General features: G+C 37.1%; 1 protein-coding gene across 2 annotated transcripts; it reads left to right on the top strand.

The window, feature by feature from the left end:
- The first annotated feature begins 577 nt into the window (after positions 1 to 577).
- Positions 578 to 27,473, top strand: MS3_00000636 (uncharacterized protein). 2 transcript variants are annotated; one of them, XM_051208331.1, is made up of 4 exons: positions 24,084 to 24,128; positions 25,240 to 25,562; positions 25,684 to 26,358; positions 26,904 to 27,473. In XM_051208331.1, the coding sequence occupies exons 2-4, from the start codon at positions 25,245 to 25,247 to the stop codon at positions 27,180 to 27,182; spliced, it is 1,272 nt and encodes a 423-aa protein (XP_051065791.1). In that variant the 5' UTR covers positions 24,084 to 24,128; positions 25,240 to 25,244; the 3' UTR covers positions 27,183 to 27,473. The 2 variants fall into 2 exon arrangements, with proteins under 2 accessions (XP_051065792.1, XP_051065791.1); XM_051208330.1 differs by lacking the exons at positions 24,084 to 24,128; positions 25,240 to 25,562; positions 25,684 to 26,358 and adding exons at positions 578 to 1,234; positions 1,451 to 2,125.

The raw sequence follows: 27,473 nt of genomic DNA, 5'->3' as shown, positions 1-27,473 counted from the left end.
CATTTTGTGTGGCTGGGTCGTAGATGCAAATGAATGCTGAATATTCTCGAGTTAAGACAAAATAGTGAAATAGTGATCCCCGGTTTTCGGAAGTGATCTGTCTCAGATCATTTCGTGAGTTTGACTGAAAATTTTAACATCTCTATTGAGCTCTGTACTGATAAGTTTTGATGAAGAGACAGATAAGTCAGGAGTGTGCCGACTAAGTTCTCAATGTGCTTGCCATATTCAGATTAATGCTTACAATAGTGTTGATATCAGTGATCATAAAACTTATTGGATAATAATAAAAATGGTTTTGAATGGGATCGTGAATGTGTAATGTTGAGGAGTCTCATACTAGGCGGAACGGTCGTCCAATGCTTCCACGTTCGCAATGCTGATCTAGTTTAGATGGACTCGTGAATTCATCTGTTAGAATAAATTTGTGTTAGGAAAATGCAAATGCTCGGCATGAATGACGATGGGAAGGATAAGTTCACAGTTGGTGTTCTCTTGTTCCACTGAATTCAACGCTTTCATAGATGTTCTGAATTTCTCTGGGTTATATTCGCACTGAGTGCGACATACCGAAGTTGTGAGTAAACGAAGAGTTCATACGTCTCCGATCGAATCATTTGTAGGAGTGTTCAATTGAGGTGTCGCAACTTGAACGACAAATGAGATTATGACCGTTGATTAGTGACGTTTTTGTGTACACATTCGAGATTCATGTTTTCAACCTTATGAATTGAATGGAACACGCGAATGTGATGCGTGTTGAAAGAGTTCGCATATCAAAGGACATTGTTTTGATGAAATGAATTTGTTGATTTTGTTTCGATAAATCGATATTTGACGTTGTTATACATCTCAATGAAATTGCACTTCAGTCAATTCTCGATTAATAACTCATCATTTTTACTGTTTAGCTGGCATGTTTACAGTGTTAACGATAGTTTCGGGAGCAGTCATCCTCACTCTGAATAGTGTAATGTGTCTGGACAATGGGTTGGCTAGAACACCGCCAATGGGATGGAACACATGGCAAGTATTCGGCTGTCAGTTGAATTGTCAGAGGTATCCAAACAACTGTCTTAATGAGGATGCAATCAAACGAACAGCCGATAAACTTGTATCGGATGGTTGGAGAGATTTGGGTTATAAATATGTGATACTTGATGATTGTTGGTTAGCAACACAACGTGATCCGATAACGAATAGAATTATGGCAGATCCTTCAAGATTTCCGAGCGTAAGTTCGTGCGTGTAGTGTCTGGAAAATGTGCACAATTTTCTCATTTATTTTGAGCAATATCGGATTATCGAAAATATATTAGCTTTGTGTTTGTATGGCCTCTAATATGATGATATCCTAATGTGGTTGTGAATCATGTAGAGTTTTCGTTAAAATAATCATTGACATTTGCAAATTCTGTTCGCTAATCTCTATGATGCGTTGCACTTCCAGGGTATGAAAGGCCTGGGACAATATTTACATTCGAAAAATCTACTGTTCGGAGTAACTATTGGTTATGGAACTCTGACATGTTCAGGTTATCCAGGTAGCATGAACTTTCTCGAATTGGATGCAAAGACTATGGCTGACTGGGAAGTGGATTACGTGAAGATGAACTCTTGTAACAGTCCTGATCAAATGATGCCTGATGGTTTTGAAAAATTCTCTCGACTACTTAATGGAACTGGAAGACCTATGGCGTTCTTGTGTACATATCCTCTATATAATTCATGGTATGCAAACCCTCAATCGGTCGACTGGAAGCGATTACAAAACAACTGCAATCTAGTTCGTGCTCTGCCCAATTCTCATAGTTTTTGGGGATCTGTATTCAATATTATAGATGGATATAAACTTCGCAATGATATTTTGCCGAAAGTGGCTGGTCCCGGACATTACAACGATCCCGATATGTTAGTCTTGGGAAACAACGGACTTTCGAATGATCAAAAGCGAGCTCATATGGGCATGTGGTGTATGTTCGCTGCCCCACTACTGATCTCAGCTGACATGGACAAGGTGGATGAATTCAGTGCATCTCTGTTACGTAACAAACATTTGTTGGCGATAGATCAGGATAAAGGTGGACATCAGGCGGAATTCGTGAAAACACGAAATGATGTACAGGTGAGTTGATGCATTAGATTGGAATTCTTATAAATATGTCTTGATATACTCTTCTTTCTGTCGTAAAATCGTTCACAGAAAGTTCCAATGACGAAAAGCGACTTTCAATAATTCATCATATATTTGAACACAGTATATCGTACTAAAATGGTAGAACGACACAACAGCATTTATATACACTAACTAAATATATTTCATAAATTAGTCGGCTGAAATGATCATTAGTTTGTTAATGTATCCAATCACTACCGGTGCAGCTGCAATTATGTAGCCACCAACTACGTTTTTTCATTACTCGTTCTTCAACTAGGTCACGACAAGCCGTTAACATCTTTTTCATTCATCATTGTACTGAATATTAACAGACGTTTTTCATCTATTCATACACTTCTCTTCATACAGTTGTGGATACGAAAGTTAGATAATTGTCCAATTGGTTGGGCAATCGCTTGCATCAACACAAAGGTTGATGGAAGACCAATCGACTTTAGCACGAATCTGGACGAATTCAAATCACAGATGTATACAATATCAGGAGATAAGTTTGAATTACTGGATGTATTCACGGGTGATAGATTCAAAGACGTGAGATTGACAGAGAACTTTACGATTTCCATCAATCCATCTGGAATAATGATGTTTCGAATCATTCCGTTTCATTTGATTACCAGTGTACAGTAAATTGGTGATTGTTTTTACTAGTTGTTCGAAGCAAATTTCGATGATTCGTTGATTGTCAGATTGATAAGTAACTATTCTCTTGCTAATGGTTTTCCAATTCACACTTAATTTGCTCAGTTGTTGTGAAATTTATTTTACACGGAAAAGAAATGATTGTCATTCGCTTTTTTCTTTCTTTCAATGTTTTTTAGACTATAAACTCGTATCTTAACATGTAACTATTTCTCTTTTTATTGAATGAATGATCGACAAAAACACCTTAGTCGTATATTGAAATTGTGCGTTGTCTTAAACAGAAGAATATTTACGATAGATCAGATGTGTATATGCGTGGTATCGTCACACAGCAATCTGCTACTTGGCATGTGATCGAATCTGTCAGGGAGCATCAGTTCCCTCAAGATTACAGGTATATGTGATAAACAGGAGTACGTGAATTATAGTAAAAACTAAAAATCCCAGAAATAACGCAATTTCATCAACAAGTACTAGATAAGCAGGAACGAATGCACTGTATTTGGAATCAAAATCAAGCATTCAACAAGTACAAAGGAATTGTTAGTGCATATAAATATCACATCCACCATAGCTTAAATAAGAATTCAAATTTCTGCAATAAATTGTACCTCTTCTTCGTGGGTTCATCGTGTCTGTCCGACCATGTATTGAATGTAGACTCTATATGATCTAGAATATGCTCATTAGTATTACAATTAACAACAAAAGTCGGAACAGATTCACCAAGGTCCTGAGATTGTATACCATCACCATATCGGTGAAGAATGATTAAAAAAATCGGCATCTATCAAAGCTACATCAGGTTTTCGATCATGACCAGGTTCATTCAACATACTGTCCTCAGATTTGTGGGGAATTTCGCAAGAAATATGGGAATTATTAGTACAAACCATATTTGGTACAATAACATGAGGAATCTGATAATTTGATTGGTTATAAACTGGTTTCTCACAAGGATTTCGGGTTTCATTTATATCTGGTCCACCACGTGACTCTATGTCACTTTTCGAAGTCGTGAATAGAGATAAATGATCATCAGAAACATCCAACTTAATAGGATTAGAATTACAGATTATAGCATCAGTTACTGCGGAATGAACCGTGGTATGACAAATCGACTGAATGTGTTCAATCTCACCATATTTAAAGCATTGAGAATTACGAAATACAAACGAATTAAACATGTGAAAGTTGCCGGAGCACAAACATTGACCAAACGTGTGCCTATCTTCGTGAACTTCATCGCAGCTTCAAATTGAACTACCTGCGTAACCTTGAGTATGAACTGGATTCGGGTGACGTAGTAATGTAGTGGAATTTTCGATGTCCTAGTGAGTCATTTTTACGAAATCTTTCTGTACTGCATTCGAACGTTGTATACCTGACACAGTCTAGCAGTAGATCCTTGAGAGTTGTACAAGAAAGCGAATTGGGCTTTTCCGGCAAAGCCAGAGTTTTTAATAAGCTATATGCTTCTTTTCCGATGAATGTGGGGAAATGTGCCACAATATTAACGTCCTCAACTTCTTCCTTGGTCAAAAGCCAGATTTTAAACCTTTCAAAGTAATCCTCAAAAGCATCAATATCTGGATGTACATCCAACAATTCCATCACAGGCTCCATCGCGACGCCAATCTGATAATAAGAAGCATTGGAATTATAGTACGAACTAGGAATCCCAGAAATAACGCAATTGAATTAAGAAGTACTGGATAAGCACGAACGAATGTGCTGTATTTGGAATTCGAAATCAAGCATTCAACAAGTACAAATGAATAGTTAGTTCATATAAACACCGCAGTACACCTTGCTGACGAGTGTCAAATAGCACGAAACCTAGGCCCAGTGTATACTGTCAACAACCTCTAATCGTCTTCTCATCTCTGAATAATGCATGCAGTTTCGAGTAACTTAGACCAGTAGTCATATTGCAACTTAGTCGATCTCCATTTTTATTTGTGTTATGAAGCAACTGTTTATTAGTCGGCTCATATGATGTCGATCGACTTCACATTCATATTGAAATAAACTCAACAGCTTACGGTGAAATGTAGACACCATCTACACAACAAACAAGTTTCAGGAATACTTAGAGTCAACTATCAGATTTTGTAGTTGGTCATTTCAGGTTGTGAATGAAGTCTTTCAGAATCTTATTGATCTACCATTGACGATATCGGGGAATACAGAATAGCTGATTAGCAATCGGATGCACATTGAATAGTTTCGAAACGTGTTATTCCTCTTCTTCCAGTTACCTAAACTGAAACCAGATGATGGTGTAGGTGAAGTTATTATAATGGCTGAATACTTTGTAGCAGTGACCATTACACACGACCAAGCTCACAAGCATGTAACTGAGTAGATAGTCTTGAACTGCACCGGCCACTTTTGACTTAGATTGGCTAAAATGTTTCGTTAATATCATCTGAACATGGAACCATTTTTTATGGAATACCGATTGTCTTTACACACTACTTTGCCAGCATAATCACTACTAACATCAACTTGTTTACCTAAATTAGCAAAAACATTCCGTGAGTCGTATTCTTTAAAAAAATTATTGAGATGTCAGTAAATGCTTCTGAACATTGTTCTATCAAGAACACGAATAAATAAACATGATGAGTGGTCATGGCTTCTAAATGCACTGATCTTCCTAAGATTTCTAAGAAAAAGGAAGAAAATCACCCATATTGAAAGGCTTGATTATCGCATTATAATGGTCACCTAAAAAGCAGTTTATAATGTCTGGATCGTATTTTCTTTTAACTTTAATTTGAGAAGAGCTAACTAGGATCTGACAAAACAATATATTAGTCCATTTATCACTTTTGAAGACAATTATTACTGTATAGTCTAGTCGTTTATGAATATTCTCTGAAATACGACATAACGTAAGAAGAGTCTGTTAGCCCATAAAAGCTTAATCGGTAACTTTAATATTCAACTTTCAAATCAATGATCTCTATCTTCGATAAAACACGAAAAATTGTCATCAAATACTGAACGTTATTCGTGCCAAATGCATTAGGCTAATGAACACTTCGCATTAATTTGCGTATTACTGTTTTATTATACTCCATAAATGTACTTGATGAGTATTCAACATATTTAAAATCAGTGCTGAATCATGAGATATTTAATGGACCGACAGTTAGAACGCTGGACTTCATATGATAATTAGAGGCAAGTGAATTCCACATGTTCACTAGTTGTAATCAGAACCATTTTGTAAGAACTTTGTTGAGCACACACAGCCCAGTGTTTAAGTTAGACCGAACTCAGTGAGTACAGTCGAAGGTAATGTAACTGGAATTCGTAATGAGCGCGTGATAACGTACAGAGGAATCATTGTTCTATGCAAACATCTCATCCATCACAGCTCAGATGAATATTTGACTTCTCATCATTCTTCATACTTTCGTTTACTGTAATTCAGAGTACTTTTTTGTAGTAAGATTGAGTATTTTTTGAAAAAGGCTATATAATTTGGAATGAACAAAGAAAATCAGAAGGGGTTTTCATGGATATTTGAATCATATTTCGTTGGCTTGATTGGGATGCATGCAAACAATAGATTGATCAACATTGTTAAGCTGGATTCTCGTGGATTGTCGACGACCAGTTCCTTGATGGAGTGTAATGTCAGTAGATCGTAGATATTCCATGTTTGAAAGCGCGAATTGTGTCTAAGCATGTTTTGTTATTTCTTTCTTCTCTTTACTGTTTGTCATTTCTGCATTGAACACTACAAATAATATATCTGGCAGGTCTTCAAACTTTGCAGCGACGTTCGCCCACAATCTGTAATTTAATTCTTTGTGTAATAAACTGTTTGACGGTTTTTACCGACGGAGGTTACTTCGTTTTTACGCTTTCTTCATTAGGCGGCTGTCATTTTGCTTCCTTGGTCTTAAATTGTTACTGATTTGAAGAATGGAAGAAACGCCCGTCAAATGGTAATACTGTCAATCAGAATAGTTAAAGGTGTTTTGTTAGTGAAAATATTAGGCCATATATCTTTTTCAATGAACAATTCCTCGATCTTACACAAACAGCCATTTATTGTATATTCTTTCGGCTTGCTTCTGAGTGATTATATTGTCCGATCATTGACTGACGACAATACGTCGCTAGATGTTAGGAGAAGCATATGGTCAATAAAGTAATTTTTCTGTTCTCAGGACTTGATGGCCTAATGTTTTGTTAGATGAATATTTTGGTTATTATTGGTAATACAGTCGTATATCTTGGTAACTGGCATGATTTATATTGGTAAACTTCATTGTGTAACTTTCTCCAAACCTTTTCAATCCTTACCTTATCTGCAAGAAGGATGGATTTCTAATACTTAACCAGAGTTTGTTTAATTCGAAACTACGTCATTTTGAAAGCCACAAATGATAAATGTGTCGTGAGTGAAGATAGATGGATTTAACTTACTGTTGTCGATCATCGTAAATACTACTGTTCTGAACTGATTTTGTGGTATTTCATCTATTAAGTAATTGAAATAGTCTAACTGACATCCGTAACCTTGATATCTAGGTTTCATTCTTGCTTTGTTATTTTTCTTAATCTCTCGATCGAGTAAACTTTGGTATCACAACTCATCGTGGAACCGTTTCTTGAATTGTAATTAAGAACAATACTCTCTTGGCTGACAAATTCTGTAACTGATATGCCTTGAAGTCAAAATGAAATGATATTGTATAATTTTCACCTTCTGAACAACGTAAGTGTTGAGGTCTTTTCCTGAGTTTTATTCGTATAATTTATCTGTTTATTGGAACACATAAACATTGATATAAGAGGCACCAAATACATGTGCTCCACACGATAACACTGAGGCCAGTATTGGTTGTCGTTGATTTGCATGGGGGCTGTGATGCTACTCGAGCGCGAAAAGTGAAGTAGATGGTATTCCTAAAGTGATAAACACGGAGTCTTTCACCCGAAGGTCATATAATAATAATTTATGTATTCTGAAAATAATAGTTACACAATTCACGTCAGTTTACAGGCATGATCAATTTTACATAAATAGTAACATTACATGTACAGAACAAACATGTGATAGAGAAAAGTTTAAAGTATACTGGTTCAGTAATTGTTTAAGTAGTACATGTATATTACAGCGATACAATGTATCAGTCGAGAACTTTTAATTCTTCTTAAATGGACAGCGTCGTGATTTATGTACGGTGTAATTAAGGTCGTTTCGTGTGCCAGATCGAATGAATGATAATTATCTGCAACTAGAGAAATGAAAATGAAAACTGAGGGCACCGAACAACAAAGCAATGATGACCAAAATATGCTGATCAGGCCTACCCAAATGCGTGTGTCATGTGACAAAGTGATATACTGTTGATGTTATTCAATTTAGTTGAACGTGCTGGGGACGGTGTTAGCATAAAGTGACAGCGAGTAGGTGCTTTTACGTAGGAAATGCACTAATGAAGTTGGCTAAACATTTAAAGTTCCTATAATATGACTTGTGGAATGAGATACACTTACAGGTGCTAGAACATTCAATACGTTTTCGGAGGAGCAGTATGCATTGATGCAGTAAACAAATGATGGGAGTGATTTTATCGTTCGGATAGATTGTTGTAGGTTATTCCAAAGTCTAGAAAATTTACAGGTGAAGTAATTCATATAAAGAGATGATTTAGTACAAGTTTGTTTCACTGGTTCCAAGGAATTACAGATGTCATAGTGAGTTTTTGTATATTCAATCACGTGAGTGGATGCAAAAGACAGTTTATTAAGTAGTTTGAAGAAAAAGATAAGATTTATCACAATTGATTGATCACTGGGTGGTGACCAATGTTATGCTTGTCTAGTCCTTATTAGTGCAGATCGAATGCTATCGTTCATGTTGCAATGTGGCCACCAGTCTACGTGACTCGACACTGCAGGCACTACGTATTGAGATTTAGATTGTGGTTGGAGGTAGTCAACAACAAACCCTGGACCCGGGTTTCGTGCTACTTGGCACTCGTCAGCAAGGTGTACCTGTAATCTTGAGGGAACTGGTGCTCCCTGACGGATTCGATCTCGTGTCACCCAGCTTCACAGTCAGAGACGTTACCATTGAGCTATCCGAGCCGTGACTAACCTCCTGTAGGACTGAGATGTAATCGATAGCATTCGATCTGCACTAATAAGGACTAGACAAGCATGACATTGATCACCGCCCAGTGATCAATCAATTGTGAATGATTTATTCGTTTCTACGTTTTGTATTACGATGTTCGTGAATAAGAGCCCTTAGTCACAAATGTAAAGAGACTCAGTGATCGGATATTTTGAGTGGGATCATTTACAGATGATGAAACATATGAAACGAATATAGTCACTTTTGTATGTTTAGTGCGTCCATTCAGGCTATATTTCTTATTGCCGGCAAGTGAAAATGGTTACGGAGAGAGTTTAGTCGTATGGAAATAAAACAGACGGATTTACTAAAAAACTGTGAGACAAACGATAAACAATGCAGGATCGATATACTGCGGTCAGAATTGAGGCGTCTATCGATTAGCAGTTGAAGTGTTGCTAACAATAAGAAAATAAGCAACGTCCAATTATGGACATGACTGATAACGATTGGAAATGTGAAATTTTGATCATTTATGAAAAGCACTACAAAATTGATGGAAATTAGGTGATTTGATTAGGGTTAAATGCATGCTTAAACACAATGTTCAAATATAATAATAGGTGTATAGACGATTTGTCAAGTACATTCACAACATTGAGTTACATTCCCGATGATGTGCGTGTTGATGATTTTGAGTTACTACGCGCAAAAGAAATTGGGAAAAGACGGTGGAAATGGATAGGACATATATTACTCAAACCAACAAACTGCATCCCGAGGCAAGCCCTAACTTGGAATCCTGAAGGAAAGCTTGAAAGAGGAAGGCCAAGGAACACATTAGGTCCGGAAATAGAATCAGGTATGAGAAGGATGAATGACAACTGGAAGGAGCTGGAAAGGATGTCCTAGAACAGGGATGAATGGAGAATGCTGATGAGCGGCCGATGCCCCTTCACGAGAACTAACAGGCGTTGTAACGACCGAACAGCCAATATTCGGTTGGAACAACGGACTGACGAACCCAAAATTTATTCGATTAGACCAGACCAAGTTCCTCTGTATAGCCCACAACGCGTCTTTGAGATACTCGTATTATATTATATCAAAACACAAACTCTGTGCTCAATATAAACGGTTCTAATTAGGAAAACAGAACAAATTAAATCAAAAATACAAAATACCTCAAACGGTACAGCCTGTGCTATACAGTCAGAAGTTTCTCTAACGCAAAGTAGCGCGCTAAACAATGAAAGAGACAGTTAATACTAAAGGGTTTGATACCTGAGAATCAATACAAATATTCCCAATAAGATGGGATCAAATATCTATCTGCAGGGATTGCAGCAATTCTCCCAAGCAGACAGTCAGAAGGTTAACAGTCACAAAATGAACCACGCCGTGACCTTGAGCTTAGTCAAACACAACTTTACTGTCAATGGTCCGGCAACATGCAATAGAAAATTAGGTAACAAAAAATAAGTCTTTAATCAAAATCACATAATAAAGGCTCAAACGCGGAAGACTGAAGAACAAAAGACATGGTTAAACGAGATCGAAACAAAGGTTGGAATACACAAAAGGGAGAAGGAACAAATAAATGACAATACTGTTCAACAAAGAAGCTGCAGAGGGATTTTCACTGTTCTCTTTCTGTTACAGGCGTAAGTAAGTAAGTAACAACACTTACATTCCACATGAATTACACAGTTAATTAAACTGCGAACAAAATCATATATATATGATTTATTACGCAAACTGTGATAATTATTTCAACTGGCAACATCAGACAATTTGCTAGGCTGTCAGTTGAACTGGTTGTCTATTTGAAATATTATGCAAACATTTTCATTTCACCCTAATGGGTCATAATCAGTACGTTATATAGTTGACCGAAATACTTAAATTCTTATATTAACAAATGAGATGAATCCTTCAGTTTCAATCATGTGTCTTCTTGTTCACTTAGTCTCAATTCATAAGTAAGGAATATTAGACTGAATCATTGTTTCCAATTACTTCATCATCATCCTTTGTAGTTATAAGTCCATGATTATTGTGATATTTTACAGAGGCCAAAATAGGACATGCAAAAATGCCACCTTCCCATCTTCAGGGGATTTGTGAGTTACATATGTAGTTTGTCGTCGAGTTGCGTTTGACTATAATCACCACTACAAGGAGACTACGTGCCAGTTAACCGTTAAAATCTCCTGTGAGCCAAATATCAGAAGGCAGTTGATGGCTGTAGTTGAGATGTATTTGTTGGCGATCTCGTGGTATCGAACGAATATCGAGGTCGTGCCAAATGAACGCAAGTGTGGTTACTGAGCTTAACCGAACTAGCGCAAAGTCACAATCAACGAAAGAACGAATGTCTTTAGCACAGTTAAACAAACAAGTACAGTACAACAATCACTGGTACATTTGGTCATAATAATAATTGTTCCCATTGAACCAATCGCGTTCTCTTGATAAAAGTAGGTCATTAAAAAAACACACTTATGAGCCATTAAACCGCATTCCATTTAGTACAAAACAATTATAGGTGTGGCAGAGATTTTCAATTGAATAGGTAGAGTTTATTTTTCGATGTCTCACATTAACATAAACAATAAATATAGATACCCAAGATAATGTACTTGGAATTCGTAATGAGCGCGAAATAACGTACAGAGGATTAATAGCTCTATACTAACATCTCAATCATCACAGCTCAGAGAAATATTTCACTTTGCGTCATTCTCCATACTTTCATTGAATGTAACTCGAAGTATTGCCTAAAGTATAAATGAGTATTGTCTGGAGAAAGCTTATTTTATTGATAAATGATTGCTTTTGTTAATATGGCTCAATAGAGCCATGTGTTTGAGTATTTGACATGATTCATGTTTCGAAACTTTATGTTAAGATCTATGTGTAACCTAACCATGGAATTTTAAATCCATCTGTAAGAGGGTTGGGTATCTCATACTTACCAAGAGACTGTACAGAATCCAAGTTACGTCGTTTTGGAAGTCACAAATAATAACTCTGTCGTAAGTGAACATCAATGTATTTAACTCCCTGTTGTTGCGCTCAGATTTTCTTCGACCACACCAGTTGGACACTAATTTAATTTAAACGAATGTCCACACTAGATTATTCCCATTCTCCGTTGTCTATTTTACAGGACAGTAACACAACTCAAGTCGGTAACCCGTGATTAGCCTGGCTAGGACGTCAGTATATTTTCACACCAAAAGCCTATAACAATCCGTCAATAATCACAATAATAATAAGGAAACAGAATGCATAACTCACTTAGTGCCCGTCAGACTATCTAATATTCCGACTAAATAAACAAAACATATTTGAGAACATATCATTTGCATCCGTTCTCTTGATGACTTTCGGCTTGCTTCTGATTTCGACTCATTTCTAATCGTTTCAACTTGTAGTGGTGATGATGATGGAACATTGAATGTATCATATAATATTTCCAGTAGCAAAGGTTTGGGTTGAGATGACTCAGCAACATTTTGTCTTTCTCATAGTTGATTTATCTGTCTAATAATTAGCGTATTTCCAACTAACACTTGATACGATACGTTACCGTATCTTCTCCTTATACACTCAAATATCCGGCTTGGCTTTCCTGGCCGGAAATCACGTGTTTAAACTAATTCATCTGCTTTAAATTCTCGAGTCTTCGGGCAACTCGTTTTTTTACTTTTTTGTAGTCCATTTGTTCTGTCTTTTGGGTTAAAAACATCAAAAAGATTCCTAATTGGTCATCAAAAGATTATTTCAGCTGTTGATTTTCTGTCTTGACAGTTTGAACTGGTTGTAATTCCATAACATATTGGAAAAGGTTGTGTAACCTCTCTACATTATCGTTTGCTCCAATGTTTAAGAGAGTTCAATGTCTAGATTATCTATGTTAACGATTCCGCCTAAATGTTTAAAGCCTCAAACTTTGCTAATCATAAATATTTCCATTATTGGTCACATTAACATGAACACAGGAGGAAAGACTGTTGTTAACTGTTTTTCTCAGTAGTTCAACCCTTTACGTCTACAAGTATGGTATGCATGTTATAAGCACTATTTGATGAAGGAGTGCTAGTTGAATAGAAATAAAACAAAAGTATCTTACAGTTGATTAGATGTAATTTGCACAATAAGACAACGAAAGAAAATCACACGAATTAAACAAACTTTGAACTTGTAGTGAATTGTATGTTATTCTCAATGAATCATTAAAGAACTGATAAGTCTTGCGGATTGAACACTATATTCGTTTTGTGAGCTATTCTGTAACCTCCAAGCTAGAACTATACAGCGACCTGAACAACGAGGGAGAAGACGCAAAGTATGCGACAAGTACTTTACTCCAAGTTTCGTTTCAATACAGAAAATACAAGGTTTTTGTAATATTTTAAATGTCTTTGGGTTGCTAGAAGATTCTGGAATGCCAATAAGCATAATGGCAGTGTAGCAATCAGCCAATCCGAACCTCTGCATGTGACGTCTCGCCTTCTTGATATTTTTGGCTCAAACTTCAAGTGAACGCTGATTGGAAATAACGCTTCTTAGTGTTCCTTGATCCTTGCTTTTCTTTTGCGAGAAATTTACACTATCACTCCAACAAGAACATAGCACATTTGTTTCAAACCACTAAATAGAGTACTTTACACGGATTTAGTTTGAAATTTCGGCTTATATTTCAGTAAAACCACATATCTGACTAACAACAACAATCGATCCTGATGTTTTGTTCAGACTGAAGTAAAAAAAGGAAAACAAATACAACAAGTGATAATTACTGCCTAAACAGGAAATCTGGCTAATCGGACAGATTCACTAATGGTAAAGTGAGATCGAAGAACAACAAGAATGATTGTATCAAAATCCAATATTATGATTATGTAACAATTATAATTTGTTTAAGTCAACCATATCAATAGGAATCAATAACAGTTTACAATATTTATTGACAATAAATATCTATCTTGGCACATCTTATTGATAGCGGTCATACTGTAGATAAATCAAAATCATTTCGAGTTATCTATCATATAGATCCATTAATTAGCAATGGAGTTCGTTCCCGCCTTCTACATTTAGCTGAAGCCATAGGAATTCGTACATATAACTCCAATTTATGTGTGCAGAAGAAATTCGTAACCCCCCTATCCCTCAGGTGGCCAGTTATCAATCACCAAACGACCCTTTATTTTATTTTTGTTATCATTAAATATATTTTCACATCCTGTATTTGTTTCAATTTTTCCGCCTCTTCCCGTTTGTATTCTTCACTATCTAATTAGTTACACATTTCTTATTACATAATGATGTCCTGACCGTTATTGCTACTTTGTCGCGGTGGTCGGGCTTGCCTATCGTGATGAAGCAACCGAGCTATACTGGCTGGAACAACCGTTCCTCAAGGTTCTACTATGTCAGACAGGTCGATTGATGAGCGGTAAGACTGAAAGCAACAAACCTAAGGTCCGAAGGCGAAGTCGTACTGCTGACTGTAAAGAGGTGTGACAGCAGTTAGGTGTTTCCCTCAGACAACCAGCATGACAGCGATGCTGCCTTCTCACAAGGAGGGGTGTGGTTAAAAAGGGTGGACCCTAAAAATGCACACCTTGCCTTATTCCACGGATATCCGTCTCCGGCGGTAAGGTCTCAACGAGTACGTAGCTATCACGAAAACTACTCGCAAAACGTTAGTGTGTGCCCAACTTAAAGCAGTTGTACTTTGGGCACTGGAGCCAATCACTCAGGTCACTTAGACCACCCCTAACCCAATTTCTTTTTCCGGCACCTCCAGAAGAACCTTTCCACGGTGTGGACAACCGGGAAGTGATAACCGCCCTCATACCTCTAACATCACTCAAGACCACTGTAATCATAATCAACCACCGTCTTCACTTTCCATTATTCCTCCTACATCGATTTTCACCTCTAAACTTCCTTTATTGGCTTCCTCATCAGATGTCACCATAGCCAACGATTCTAGTGCTCAAAACGCTGTCCCAAGTCGACTTAAATATCACTTCAAACTACACATTGGAGCATTCAACGTACGAATTCTATGTCGAATCGGTCGACAGGCTTCCTTGGCTAGAACCCTGGAATCTCGTACCATTGATATATGCTGTGTCTCCGAAACACGCACACAGGATTCCAGTGTGGTCATTCACTTGACCTCCCCTCAGCAAAACAGAGAGCCAACGAGATACACACTCTGTGTATCTGGTGACTTGACGGCTAGTTCCCGTGGACTGGCAGGAGTAGGGATAGCACTAAGCATGAGGGCCGAACAAGCACTGTAAGAGTGGATCCCCGTTAACCGTCGTTTATGTGCTGTTCGGCTAAACGGCTCCGTAAGAAGTTGGAAGGATAGGGGCACATGTCGTTGCCTTTTTGTAGTTTCTGCCTACGCTCCCACCGACTGCAGCTCGGATGATGTGAAAGATTAATTTTACAGAAAGCTCTCTGAACGTCTTCAGAAAGCTAAACGCTCAGACAAAGTACTCGTAGCAGGTGACTTTAATGCCCAGATAGGTAGTATAAACCAAACAGAAAGGCATTTAGGTGGGTATATTAGTATACCGGTACAGCGAACAGATAATGGTGATCGTCTGCTGCAACTATGCTCAGACAATCGTTTATTTTTAGCAAACACAAATTTTAAGCATAAGGAGAGACATCGTCTAACATGGCGACCCCCTACACCAAAACAATGATGGACTCAAATAGACCATATTGCCATCAGTCATCGTTGGAGAGGGTCGGTACAAGATTGTCGCTCATTCTGGAGTACCTGCTTGAACTCCGACCATGCCCTAATACGGGCACGCATCTGCTTGCGCCTCACTGGACGCAAAAAAGCCACAGTAAAATGACCCATTCGAACCGAACTGAGTAGCGAGGAAACCAAATGTAGGTTCCAGGAACAACTGAGGTCACACTTAGGTAGTTCTGAAAACGAGGCTGACACAGATGTTGCTTGGGATGGCATACAATCAGCTGTGGAAACAGCAGTGACATCTATTAGAGACTTGAACCACAGAGTTACAAAGAACCTGTGGATTTCTTCAAGGTCTATCACACTGATGGATTCTAGCAAACTCTGAACATGATGAAGAGCGTGAAGAAATCAGATCTAGGTTAAAAAAAGTCTAAGGAACGACCGTGAGCAGTAGTGGGCAACGAAAGCAAAAGAGATGGAAAAGGCGGCGACTATAGGGAACACAAGACAGCTTTACAGATTAATAAAAGAAACTGGGGGGACATTATGGAAACTTATTTGACACTACGGAGTTCCTGAGAAGTTTGTCAACATTTTCCGGAACTCATACGACGGACTACAATCCAAAGTCGTGCATGGAGGACAGCTGACAGATGCGTTCCACGTAAGGACCGGAGTCAGACAAGACTGTCTGCCCTCTCCATTCCTCTTCCTTCTGACGGTCGACTGGATTATGAAGACCTCGACATCTGAGGGAAAACACGGCATACAATCGACAGCTTACAACAAATTAGACGATTTCGACTTCGCAGATGACCTAGCCCTCCTATCGCTTACACATGAACAAATGCAGATAAAGACAACAAGTGCAGCAGCAGTCTCTTCATCAATAGGCCTCAGCATACATATGGGGAAAACCAATGTCCTCAAATACAACACGGAGAACAGCAATCTAATCACTCTTGATTGCGAAACTCTGGAACATGTAGAATCCTTCACATACCTGGGAAGTATCATCGATGAACAAGGAGGTTCGGATGCAGAAGTAAAGGCGAGGATTGGCATAGCAAGGGTCGCAATCCTATAATTGAAGAACATATGGAACTAAAAACAACTTCTAACTAATATCAATGTCAGAATCTTCAATACGAATGTCAAGGTAGTTCTACTGTACGAAGCTGAAACTGGGAGAACTACTGCAACCATCATCAAACATGTACAAGTATTTATAAATAGCTGTCTACGCAAGATACTCAACATCCATTGGCCGGATATCATCAGAAACAGCCTTCTGTGGGAGAGAACAAACCAGCTTCCAGCTGAAGAGGAAATTAGGAAAACACGATGGAAATGGATAAGATGTAGATTACGCATATCATCAAAGTGCATCACGAGGCAAGCCCTAGATTCCAATGTTGAAAGGTAAGCGAAAAAGAGGAAGGCTAAAGGACACATTAAGTCGGGAAATAGAATCACATTGGAGAAGGATGAATGAAAACTGGAAGGAGCTGGAAAGGACGTCCCAGAACAGGGCTGAATGGAGAATGCTGGTTAGCGGCCGCTGTTCCTTCACGAGGAGTAACAGACGTAAGTAAGTAAGATCTTCAAGGATTTTTAGTACTAAATTCTCCTTCAAATGTGTTGAGATATTTTTCGCTCTGTTGTACTGTCACAGCAAGTGAGATCAATATTGCAATCTAAAACCATATTCACGGCCTTAGTTCTGAACAGCTTCAACCACATATAGTCCGAATCAGGACATTGTGATTTACGTATACGTAGGCTGTTTGGCGAGCTGTGACTGTCACAGTAGATTAGGCAATATAATATGACCTCCCATTATTTTATCGGATAATGTATGCACTGTTAATCGGACATTGTCAACAACATCTATTTGGGAAGACAATTCAATATGAGCCTATCTGATACACCGGTAACCATTCTCATCTGATAATGTAGATGACTGTAAACCTGACACTATCCAAAACACTATGCAGATTCCAAATCACATGACATTACCCATTCAGTTCTGTATTAGTCTCTTTCTACTTCTTACTATCGGCAAATATCACGGGATGAAATGAAATCGTTATTTGCTGATGTAAGTAAAGTCAGCAATATACCTTCATTTGTTCACAAATTACTTTTCATATAGTTGTGGATACGAAAATTAGATAATCGTCCAAAGGGTTAGGCAAGCGCTTGCATCTACACAAAGGTTGATGGAGGACCAATCGACTTTAGCGCGAACCTGGATGAATTCAAATCAAAGATGAATACAATATCACAAGATAAGTTTGAATTACTGGATGTATTCACGGGTGATAGATTCAAAGACGTGCAATCGACAGAGAACTTAACAATTTCCATCAATCCATCTGGAATTATGATGTTTCGAGTAAATCCATACAAATTGGTTTATTCTCACCAATAAATTGATGGATGTTCTTGTTTCGTGGATTCTGTCAACCTCAGTTCATTTCACATTAGTTCTTTGATTTTGACTGAATCCTGAAGTGGACAAAACTATAGTATGCAGGCACACTCGACTGACGAGTCTCGATTAGAATGATACACTCGTTCTGCATTCTATTGCTAGTCACCATGTTGCATTTATTTCATAATCTTTTTATCACAACACAGGTATCACCTCATCTGAATTCGTGGGTTATTTTCACTTGCGAAAGTATTCGATTCTATGTATGCCATAAAGAGGTTGGCTACAATTGGCGACACGGAGGATCCCACTGCCACATAGTTGGTTTGTTTGTATACTATCCCGTTAAAGGCATATAGTGTCGAATTTAGGCATAGTTTTAAGGATTTTATGATCACACTAATGCTTGATGGATATCTGTCATAAATAATATTGTCGTCGTCATGTAAACCACTGATGAATCCTAAGCATCTATCGATAGGAATACTACTGTATTATGTTACAACACCATAGCTCACCATGATTTCATTCTTTCCGATGGTTTATTCCTATATTTTTGATTCAAATTCATTGGGCGAATGTTTTGTTAAATTATGTAAGTTAACTAGTAGTGCTCAAGTTATTCGAAATTATTAAGTCAAACCTTGGTAATGATACCTATAGTCTGACTAAGTTCGTCCAAGAGATTACTGAAATACAGTCGTTAATGTCATTGAAGTTTCTTCCGCAATTGAACTCCAAACCGTATCAACCTGCTAACCGCGTGTATATTCGTAGTGTCATTGCTAAAACGTTGTGACAAGTCGACTTGAGAATGTTCAACGTCCAAGATACCAGTCACTTTGATAATGTGTCTATCGCTATAATTAATTAGGTGTCCGGAACACACTAGAACTGATAAGAGAGGAAAATAATCAATGACAATTAAAATCGTGAGCCTATCCAAGTGAATGATTGTCGGTGTTTATTACTGGTAATAGAATAAATAGAGATTGAGGAAACAAACTTGCGTTCAGTCAAAATGACACGTTCCTACAAACACTGGATCAAGTGTCTGAATAACGGTTGACAGATAGTAAAAATTTAATACGGTTTTCTTGACCTCGCAAAATGATCTGACAAAATAAGTCGTACTATTAAAATGTTGACAAAGGCTTACAATAACAATCCTTCTTCATAACATTGATGTGTTTTTCTATGTCTACGTTAAAAAAATGCTAATCTGCATTGAATATACGACAACAATTGCAACAGATATTATTCCCAAATGATGTCACTCTCATTTTGAGAATTAGCTGAATACACGATAATAGGTATTGATTAAAGATAATCGACTGACATGATCAGATATACTAGCATGCATATAACAGTAGTACGAAACAGATCAAGACAACAAGATCTTAGTGATTGCATGTGCAGTGAATAAGACCGTCGAAACTTAGTGTTGTAACTGTATACAGAAGATGCAGTGAAGCTACAGTTTTTCGAACCAATTGATAAGATTCAAACACATATAGGGAAGTGAACTATTCATTGAGTGGTTTTGGCAATTAGCATTCAATCTGGTTAGAGGGATGTGTGTGCGAACTGTCACACTTGACCAAACATACTTGTTCATGCAGAAGTGATAGTGATGAGAATAAAACAAAGATAGGAACAAAACGTTACTATTTGAATAACGCTGCTTGCTAAACACGTTAATTGAAGCATGTAGTGTCACGTACTGTGTTAATTCCATATAACTTAGTCTAGCTTCTGTACAGGTCAATTTATCCATTACACTTAAGTCACGTTTCTGATTTGTGAAATATTCATTTATCAACCCCCACTGATTTTATATGAGTGTTCATGAGTACATCTTTTCTCACTCATCACATGTCGATAGTTTATGTTTGAATGACAATAAATTTCGATTTACGCTTGACTAAAAGGAGTTGGATCGCATTTCTTCTCCACTGCGCGTTACATTGGTTCAATCCCTTTGCATCTCAAAAGGTTCAGGAGAGAGACTGAATTCTTTCAGGATCATCGATCTACAATCAAATTACATTCGTCTTAAAATCTCGGGAGCCACAGCCGTCAAACGCCTCAAGTCAGACTAATGCATTCGATAGGAAGCAGTTGCGAATATTCCTTTATCATAGTGACTTTGATGTCAGTTTATTACATTTTTCTTACCTTTCTTTTTGATGACACTTCTCTCCATTCTGGAATTCTGTATTCCACCTACTGATCTCAATTCATGTTAGTCTCATTAGTTAATATTTTATGATTAACTACCACATTGTATATTCATTTGACCGTTTCAGTTCCATAATTCATTGTTTCTATCCCAATCTACTGATATCGTGTGAACATTTATCATCTTTTGTGAAATGTTACTGAAAATGAAACAAGAACTCTCTAAATACGTCCTCTGTAAAGAGGCACTTTTAAAAAAGCGTCAAGTTATTTTGAAAGACTGATCAAATTGTTTGAGTAAGCTTCGTGTCTCATATCAATAGTTCCAGATCACAAATTTCGCCAAAATCTGGAGACTGTGATATCTGACAAACTAGATTTTTCTGTCAAACAACATACTTCTTCACGACAATCATAATATATCGTGATGATATATATCGAAATACTGTGTTGCTCAATTCTTTGTTCTTCTTCACTTCAAGATAATAAAGGACACTACGTGAGTAATATGAACTTTGTAACAGATTCTGACGTCAGCGTCAAATACTTCGAATGGTTCTCTAATTTTCACATTAGAATCAATTCAAAGATTGACAATAGAGAGCTCAGACAAGCACAAACACAGAAGCACAAACAAACGATCTGCCAATACAATCATTATGTCACTAGTAACACCATAACTAGTGCCGTTTGCAAACCTCAATTCGTCAGGTTGATATAGTAATTCTGTCGTTCAAGGTGACATAAAAGATGTAGCAATAAGAATCATTTAATAAACAAACGATGTTATCTCAACTTAGCCAACGGACTCACTCATCATTCCCAAACAAGAATCATGCACACGAATCATGCACTTTTCCACAAACAAATACAAACTGAGAGAACACTTGGACAAAAAAAATCATGTGCTTGAAATGTTACACTCACAATAGGAAGTCTACTGTTTTTCATGGGTTCTCGTAATGGTGAGTAGACGAAGAGCAATCTATGTGATGAAAAGCGATTCACATCACATCACACATGAACTACTCAGCAGTAGTAAGTATTATAGTGGAGTACACAGAAAGGTGAAGGAAATGAGAAGTTGGCAAGCGTGAAGTAGGAATGAATATGAATACTTTGTAGAAGGCGATCAAACATACATGGAAGTGCATATGTATCTCACATGAATACTGATGCCACCTCACGCTTCAAAGATTTCTTCAATCTGCGCATACAAACAAGTTCATACGCACGTCGATTGTCCGTCTTCATATAACCTTATGAGGACAGAAACAGAATATGACGGGTCGTACCACTATTCTTCATAATGGTCATGTGTATGGGATTAATGGATTATGTAAATTATGTTGTGTTTTGCTGTGGGGACTTTAAGTTGAAATAAGTGGTGTTATTTTGGTGTGAGTGTGAATATGAAGAAATAAATTATAATTTTGAGGAGAATTCGAGAATGACATTGATTTGCGTGTTCCACTCAATCTACATGAATAGAGTTGCATATTTGTATGATAACGAATTTGAAAGTCTGTTCGTACATCATTGATGAAGCGGAGTTATATACCGTTGTGTATAATGATCTATTTCAAGTGACACCTGAACATACTAAATTTTATTCACTAACAACTGTGATGACGAAATATGTAGTGTTCAACCTTGGTATGATCCTCACGAAATTCCCTCGATCTGAAGTTCTTTCAATTTAAAGCTATTACATCTGTCAGTACAGACGAGATACTGTTCACTATCCCATTCGTATGGCGGAACGACTTCAATGCAAAATAGACGCTATAATATTAGATGTTTACAAAATTGACAAATGTAGTTCTGAACCATCATCTTTCCTCAATGGAAATCGTCAGACACAACCCTTATTGTGAGATAAGTGAAGTTGTAATTTTTGAATTAGAGATGAGATTCATTGCTGATCGTTGCCATTGAGTTCTAGCATGTATATAAATTTAATACGGAATGATAACATTAATCAAGTCAGTTGAGTCAATAATTACAGTGGAATGGATAATAAAAATGTACATAGCAAATGATAACCACAAATTAATAGAGTGATGACAGGTGTAGTAGTTGTGATACGAATATCATGGGCTTGAATCCACGACTCATGATAGGAAGTTGGTGAGTGACTTGATGAATGTGCAAACTGAAATAACCATGATATTTAATAATCATTTGTGCTCAGGTAATTGGATGATGAAGTGCGTATTTCGAAAAAAGAGGATGGGGCAAGGTCACAAGACGTAAGCGAGCACAGAGTATGAAAAATGATAATGGCAGTAATTCTGCAAAAGAAGAGTTTTAGGATCTCTTGGAAGGACATTCAATTCTGCTGGGATTTGTTTTATCTCTTGTAGTCAGCCCATGATTCGAAGTTATATGAAAGATATGTTCTCAGTTTTGGCCAAATCAATGTACATATTCCAATCTACATGCCCACTCGAAATTTGAAATCTCGAGCGCATAAAATGCGCTCTGTCTTATTGTATCTGTGATGTTTCCTCCGTATGACTTTCCAGAGGATTACAGAAGACAGATTAAAGCTCAACTTTAAGCAGCTGGTCACTTCTAATCATTTTACGCAAAATAATGTACACAGTTCGGTAATTCGAGGCCGTTATGGTTGCACATAAAGAGCGTATGTACAGAAGAAGCGATTGCTGTCCAGCAGATCAAGCCTTAACTTTGCATACAGAACAATATGTTCAATCCCTAATTGCTTCTTGATCATAAACTCCATTACTTTCGTGATCTAACTTCTGTACATTACAATAAGATGGTTTAAATTTGAAAGATAGAACCCACCATGTCACGAATGGGAAGACAGAAAACAAGTGAAAAGAATGCTATTTCAAGAAGTGCTAACTGTGGCACAATACTGTCAGATATTTATAGTTTTTTCTAAATAACGAAATCATCGTTATAGTTCTCCAATCCGCATACAGGGGTTGTTGACATTAGTTCATTAGGAAAGATAGACGTAGAGATTCTCGGACATTCTTTCAGTAAACGGTTGAAAGTAAGGTCTTAGGCTCATTCTGAGTTTCTAAAAGCTTCCTCGAATTCACCTGTGGGCCGTTTAATCGAGGGAAAAGTGCAAAAATCATACTAAAGCAGAAGACTACAGGATTTGTCATCATAATTGTTGCTCAACAATATTTACTATGTTCAGGTTTCACTTAACATAAATCACCATGCACGACGGTCTCTAATTCCGTTTCATCGTCAATGCACGAACAGAATTTACGATTCGTTATCCTGATGATGATCCCCAAAACCACAATGCACGTTTCACGATTGAACTACATTGTCTCAAAACCGGGAAACTTAATCACAGTAATCCATCAAGCATATGAATCTTCATCTTGTGCCGCTTAAAGTAGACCACTTTGAATGACTTTCTAAGATGCTCGAAGAATCACAACTGTCAAAGAAATTGTGTTCAATGTCGTCATAGGTTGAACGTGATAGTGTTCAATCTACAAATCTGCAACTCTATTCAGGTGAATTGAGTAGAACACGCAAATCAATCTCATTCTCAAATTCTTCTCTAAATCATAATTTATTCCTTCATATTCACACTCACACCAAAATAACACCACTTATTTCAACTTCAAGTCCCCACTGCAAAACACAACATAATTTACATAATCCATTAATCCCATACACAAGACCACTACGAAGAATCATGGTAAAACCCGTCATATTCTGTTTCTGTCCTCATAAGGTTATATGAAGACGGACAATCGACGTGCGTATGAACTTGTTTGTATGCGCAGATTGAAGAAATCTTTTGGGCATGAAGTGGCTTCAGTATTCATGTGAGGTCAGTGTGCACTTTCATGTATGTTTGTTTGCCTTCTACAAAATATTCGTTTTCAAAGCTCTTACCTGGTTGGTCATTTCTAGTTCATTTTCATACTCTGACCTTATTCATTGTATTATAAATATGAATCGGTTTTTAATTCAGTCAACTGGGTAATTCTTATGAAATGTAAGTGTTGATTAGCAATTATATATTGACCTATACATATTATTTTGATCATGTTTCAATTCCAAGTGTGCTTTATTTCTGTTAATCATATTTCGACATGAATATTCTTATAGGAAATATCATTCAATGATGATATACATTGTAGAACACTGAATCTTTCTGGTGTGTGTATTTCAATGACTGGGCTTGTTTCACACTGACTTGGTAAGAAGATTTGTTCCATGGAGACAGACATGAACACTGCATGAGATATATTATAAAGCATATCCACATCAAGTGATATTCTTGTTCCACAGTCACTTCTTGGTTCTCACAATAATTCAACGAATTTAATTATCTAGATAAATGCTTGCAATAGTGTTGATATCAGTGATCATAAAACTTATTGGATAATAATAAAAATGGTTTTGAATGCGATCGTGAATGTGCAATGTTGAGGAGTCTCATACTAGGCGGAACGATCGTCCAATGCTTCCATGTTGGCAATGATGATCTAGCTTAGATGGACTCATGAATTCAACTGTTAGAATAAACTTGTGTTAGGAAAATACAAATGCTCGATATGAATGACTATGGGGATAATAGGTTCACAGTTTGGATTCTCTTGTACCACTGAATTCAACGCTTTCATAGGTGTTCGGAATTTTTCTGAGCATTATTCGCACTGAGTGCGACATACCGAAGCTGTGAGTAGACGAAGAGTTCATACGTGTTCGATCGAATCATTTGTAGGAGTGCTTAATTGAGATGTCGCAACTTCAACGAGAAATGAGATTATGATATGATGCGTGTTGAAAGAGCTGGCATATCGAAGGACATTGTTTTGATGAAATTAATTTGTTGATTATGTTTCAATAAAATGATGTTTGATGTTATTATACACCTCGATGAAATTACACTTCGATCAATTAACACTAAATCACTCATCATCTTTCCTGTTTAGCTGACATGTTTACAGTGTTAACGATAATTTCGGGAGCATTCATTCTCACTCTGAACTGTGTGATGTGTCTGGACAATGGGTTGGCTAGAACACCACCAATGGGATGGAGCACAGTTTATGCACTCGGCTGTCGGGTGGATTGTCAGAGGTATCCAAACAACTGTCTCAATGAGGATGCAATCAAACGAACAGCTGATAAACTTGTATCGGATGGTTGGCGAGAATTGGGTTATAAATATGTGATACTTGATGATTGTTGGTTAGCAACACAACGTGATCCGATAACGAATAGAATTATGGCAGATCCCTCAAGATTTCCAAATGTGAGTTGATCCATATCGTTTAATATTAGTTTCCATTTGCTTTATTCCTTGTTAAATTTCATAGCGTTCTACCTTTATAGTTCGTATATATTTAAACTCCGAAAAAATATTTCGTTTCCAGGGTATGGAATACATTGCAAAATATCTGCACTCCAAAAACCTTCTACTCGGTGTAACTCTTAGTAACGGGGCCATGACATGTGCTCGTTATCCTGGAAGTATGAATCATTTAGAATTGGATGCAAAAACAGTGGCTGACTGGGGAGTGGATTATGTGAAGATGCTTGCCTGCCACTATGCGGAGAATACTGCGCCAGATGGTTTTGAGAAATTTCACAGATTACTCAACGCAACTGGCAGGCCGGTAATGTTTTTGTGTACTTATCCAGCATATAGCTATTGGCTTTCAAACTCTAATTTGATTGACTGGGAAAGATTACAAAATAATTGTAATTTGTGGCGAGTGTGGTCCAACGTGCAGAGCACATGGGGTTCTATAATCGGTATTATTAATAGATATAAACTTTTCAACGATGTTTTTCCGAAAGTGGCTGGTCCCGGACATTACAATGATCCCGATGTGTTAGTCTTAGGATACAATGGACTTTCAAATGATCAAAAGCGAGTTCAGATGGGAATGTGGTGTATGTTTGCTGCTCCACTACTGATGTCATCTGACATGGACAAGGTGGATGAATTCAGTGCATCTCTGTTACGTAACAAAAATTTGTTGGCGATAGATCAGGATAAAGGTGGACATCAGGCGGAATTCGTGAAAACACGAAATGATGTACAGGTGAGCTCATTGCATTAGTTAGGAATTCATCATATAGCCGAATACATAATATGTCTCACTGTGTTGGTAGAATGAGTTAACCGTATAACGAACCTCTTATATTTTAAATATAATAATATGTAAGGATAGAGATGAACATTATGGATGAAATATTCAATCTCAGTTTCATAGTTTTGATAGTGTGCATTCTAGCTGTTCTAGCTGTCAAGCTTAGTCACTAAATTCTAACGGAAGTTTACACTGACCATTGCTTCGATTCAATAACATGTATTACCACAAATCAAGTCAAGAGTCAGCATTTATATACACTAACCATAAATATTCAATAAGTTAGTCGACCGACATGATCATTGTTTTGTTAATATACCCAATCACTACCACTGCAACTGCACCTATGTAGCTATCATGTACAGCAACCAACTGCATTTTTTTCATTACTTGTTCTTCAACTAGGTCACGACATGTCTTTAACATCTTTTTTGTTTATCAGTGTACTGAATATTAACAGACGTTTTTCATCTATTCATACACTTCTCTTCATACAGTTGTGGATACGAAAATTAGATAATTGTCCAATTGGTTGGGCAATCGCTTGCATCAACACAAAGGTTGATGGAGGACCAATCGACTTTAGCACGAATCTGGATGAATTCAAATCACAGATGTATACAATATCAGGAGATAAGTTTGAATTACTGGATGTATTCACGGGTGATAGATTCAAAGACGTGAGATTGACAGAGAACTTTACGATTTCCATCAATCCATCTGGAATTATGATGTTTCGAGTAAATCCGTACAAATTGGTTTATTCTTACCAATAAATTGATGGATGTTTCCGTTGTGTGGATTCTGTTAATGATGTTTCGAATCATTCCGTTTCATTTTATTACCAGTTTTCAGTAAATTGGTGATAGTTTTTACTAATTGTTCGAAGCGAATTTCGATGATTTGTTGATTGTCAGATTGATAAGTAACTAGATTTCGGGTAATGGATTCACAATTCATCAACACACTTAATTTGCTCAATTAATGTGAAATTTATTTTACACGGAAAAGAAATGATTGTAATTCGCCTTTTTTTCCTTCAATGTTCTTTTTGGACTATAAACTTG

This window comes from Schistosoma haematobium, chromosome 6 (assembly GCF_000699445.3).
Source record: "Schistosoma haematobium chromosome 6, whole genome shotgun sequence".
NCBI classification, from domain to species: domain Eukaryota; kingdom Metazoa; phylum Platyhelminthes; class Trematoda; order Strigeidida; family Schistosomatidae; genus Schistosoma; species Schistosoma haematobium.
Note: the sequence above shows the minus strand (reverse complement) of the source record. Positions and strands in the feature narration are given on the sequence as shown.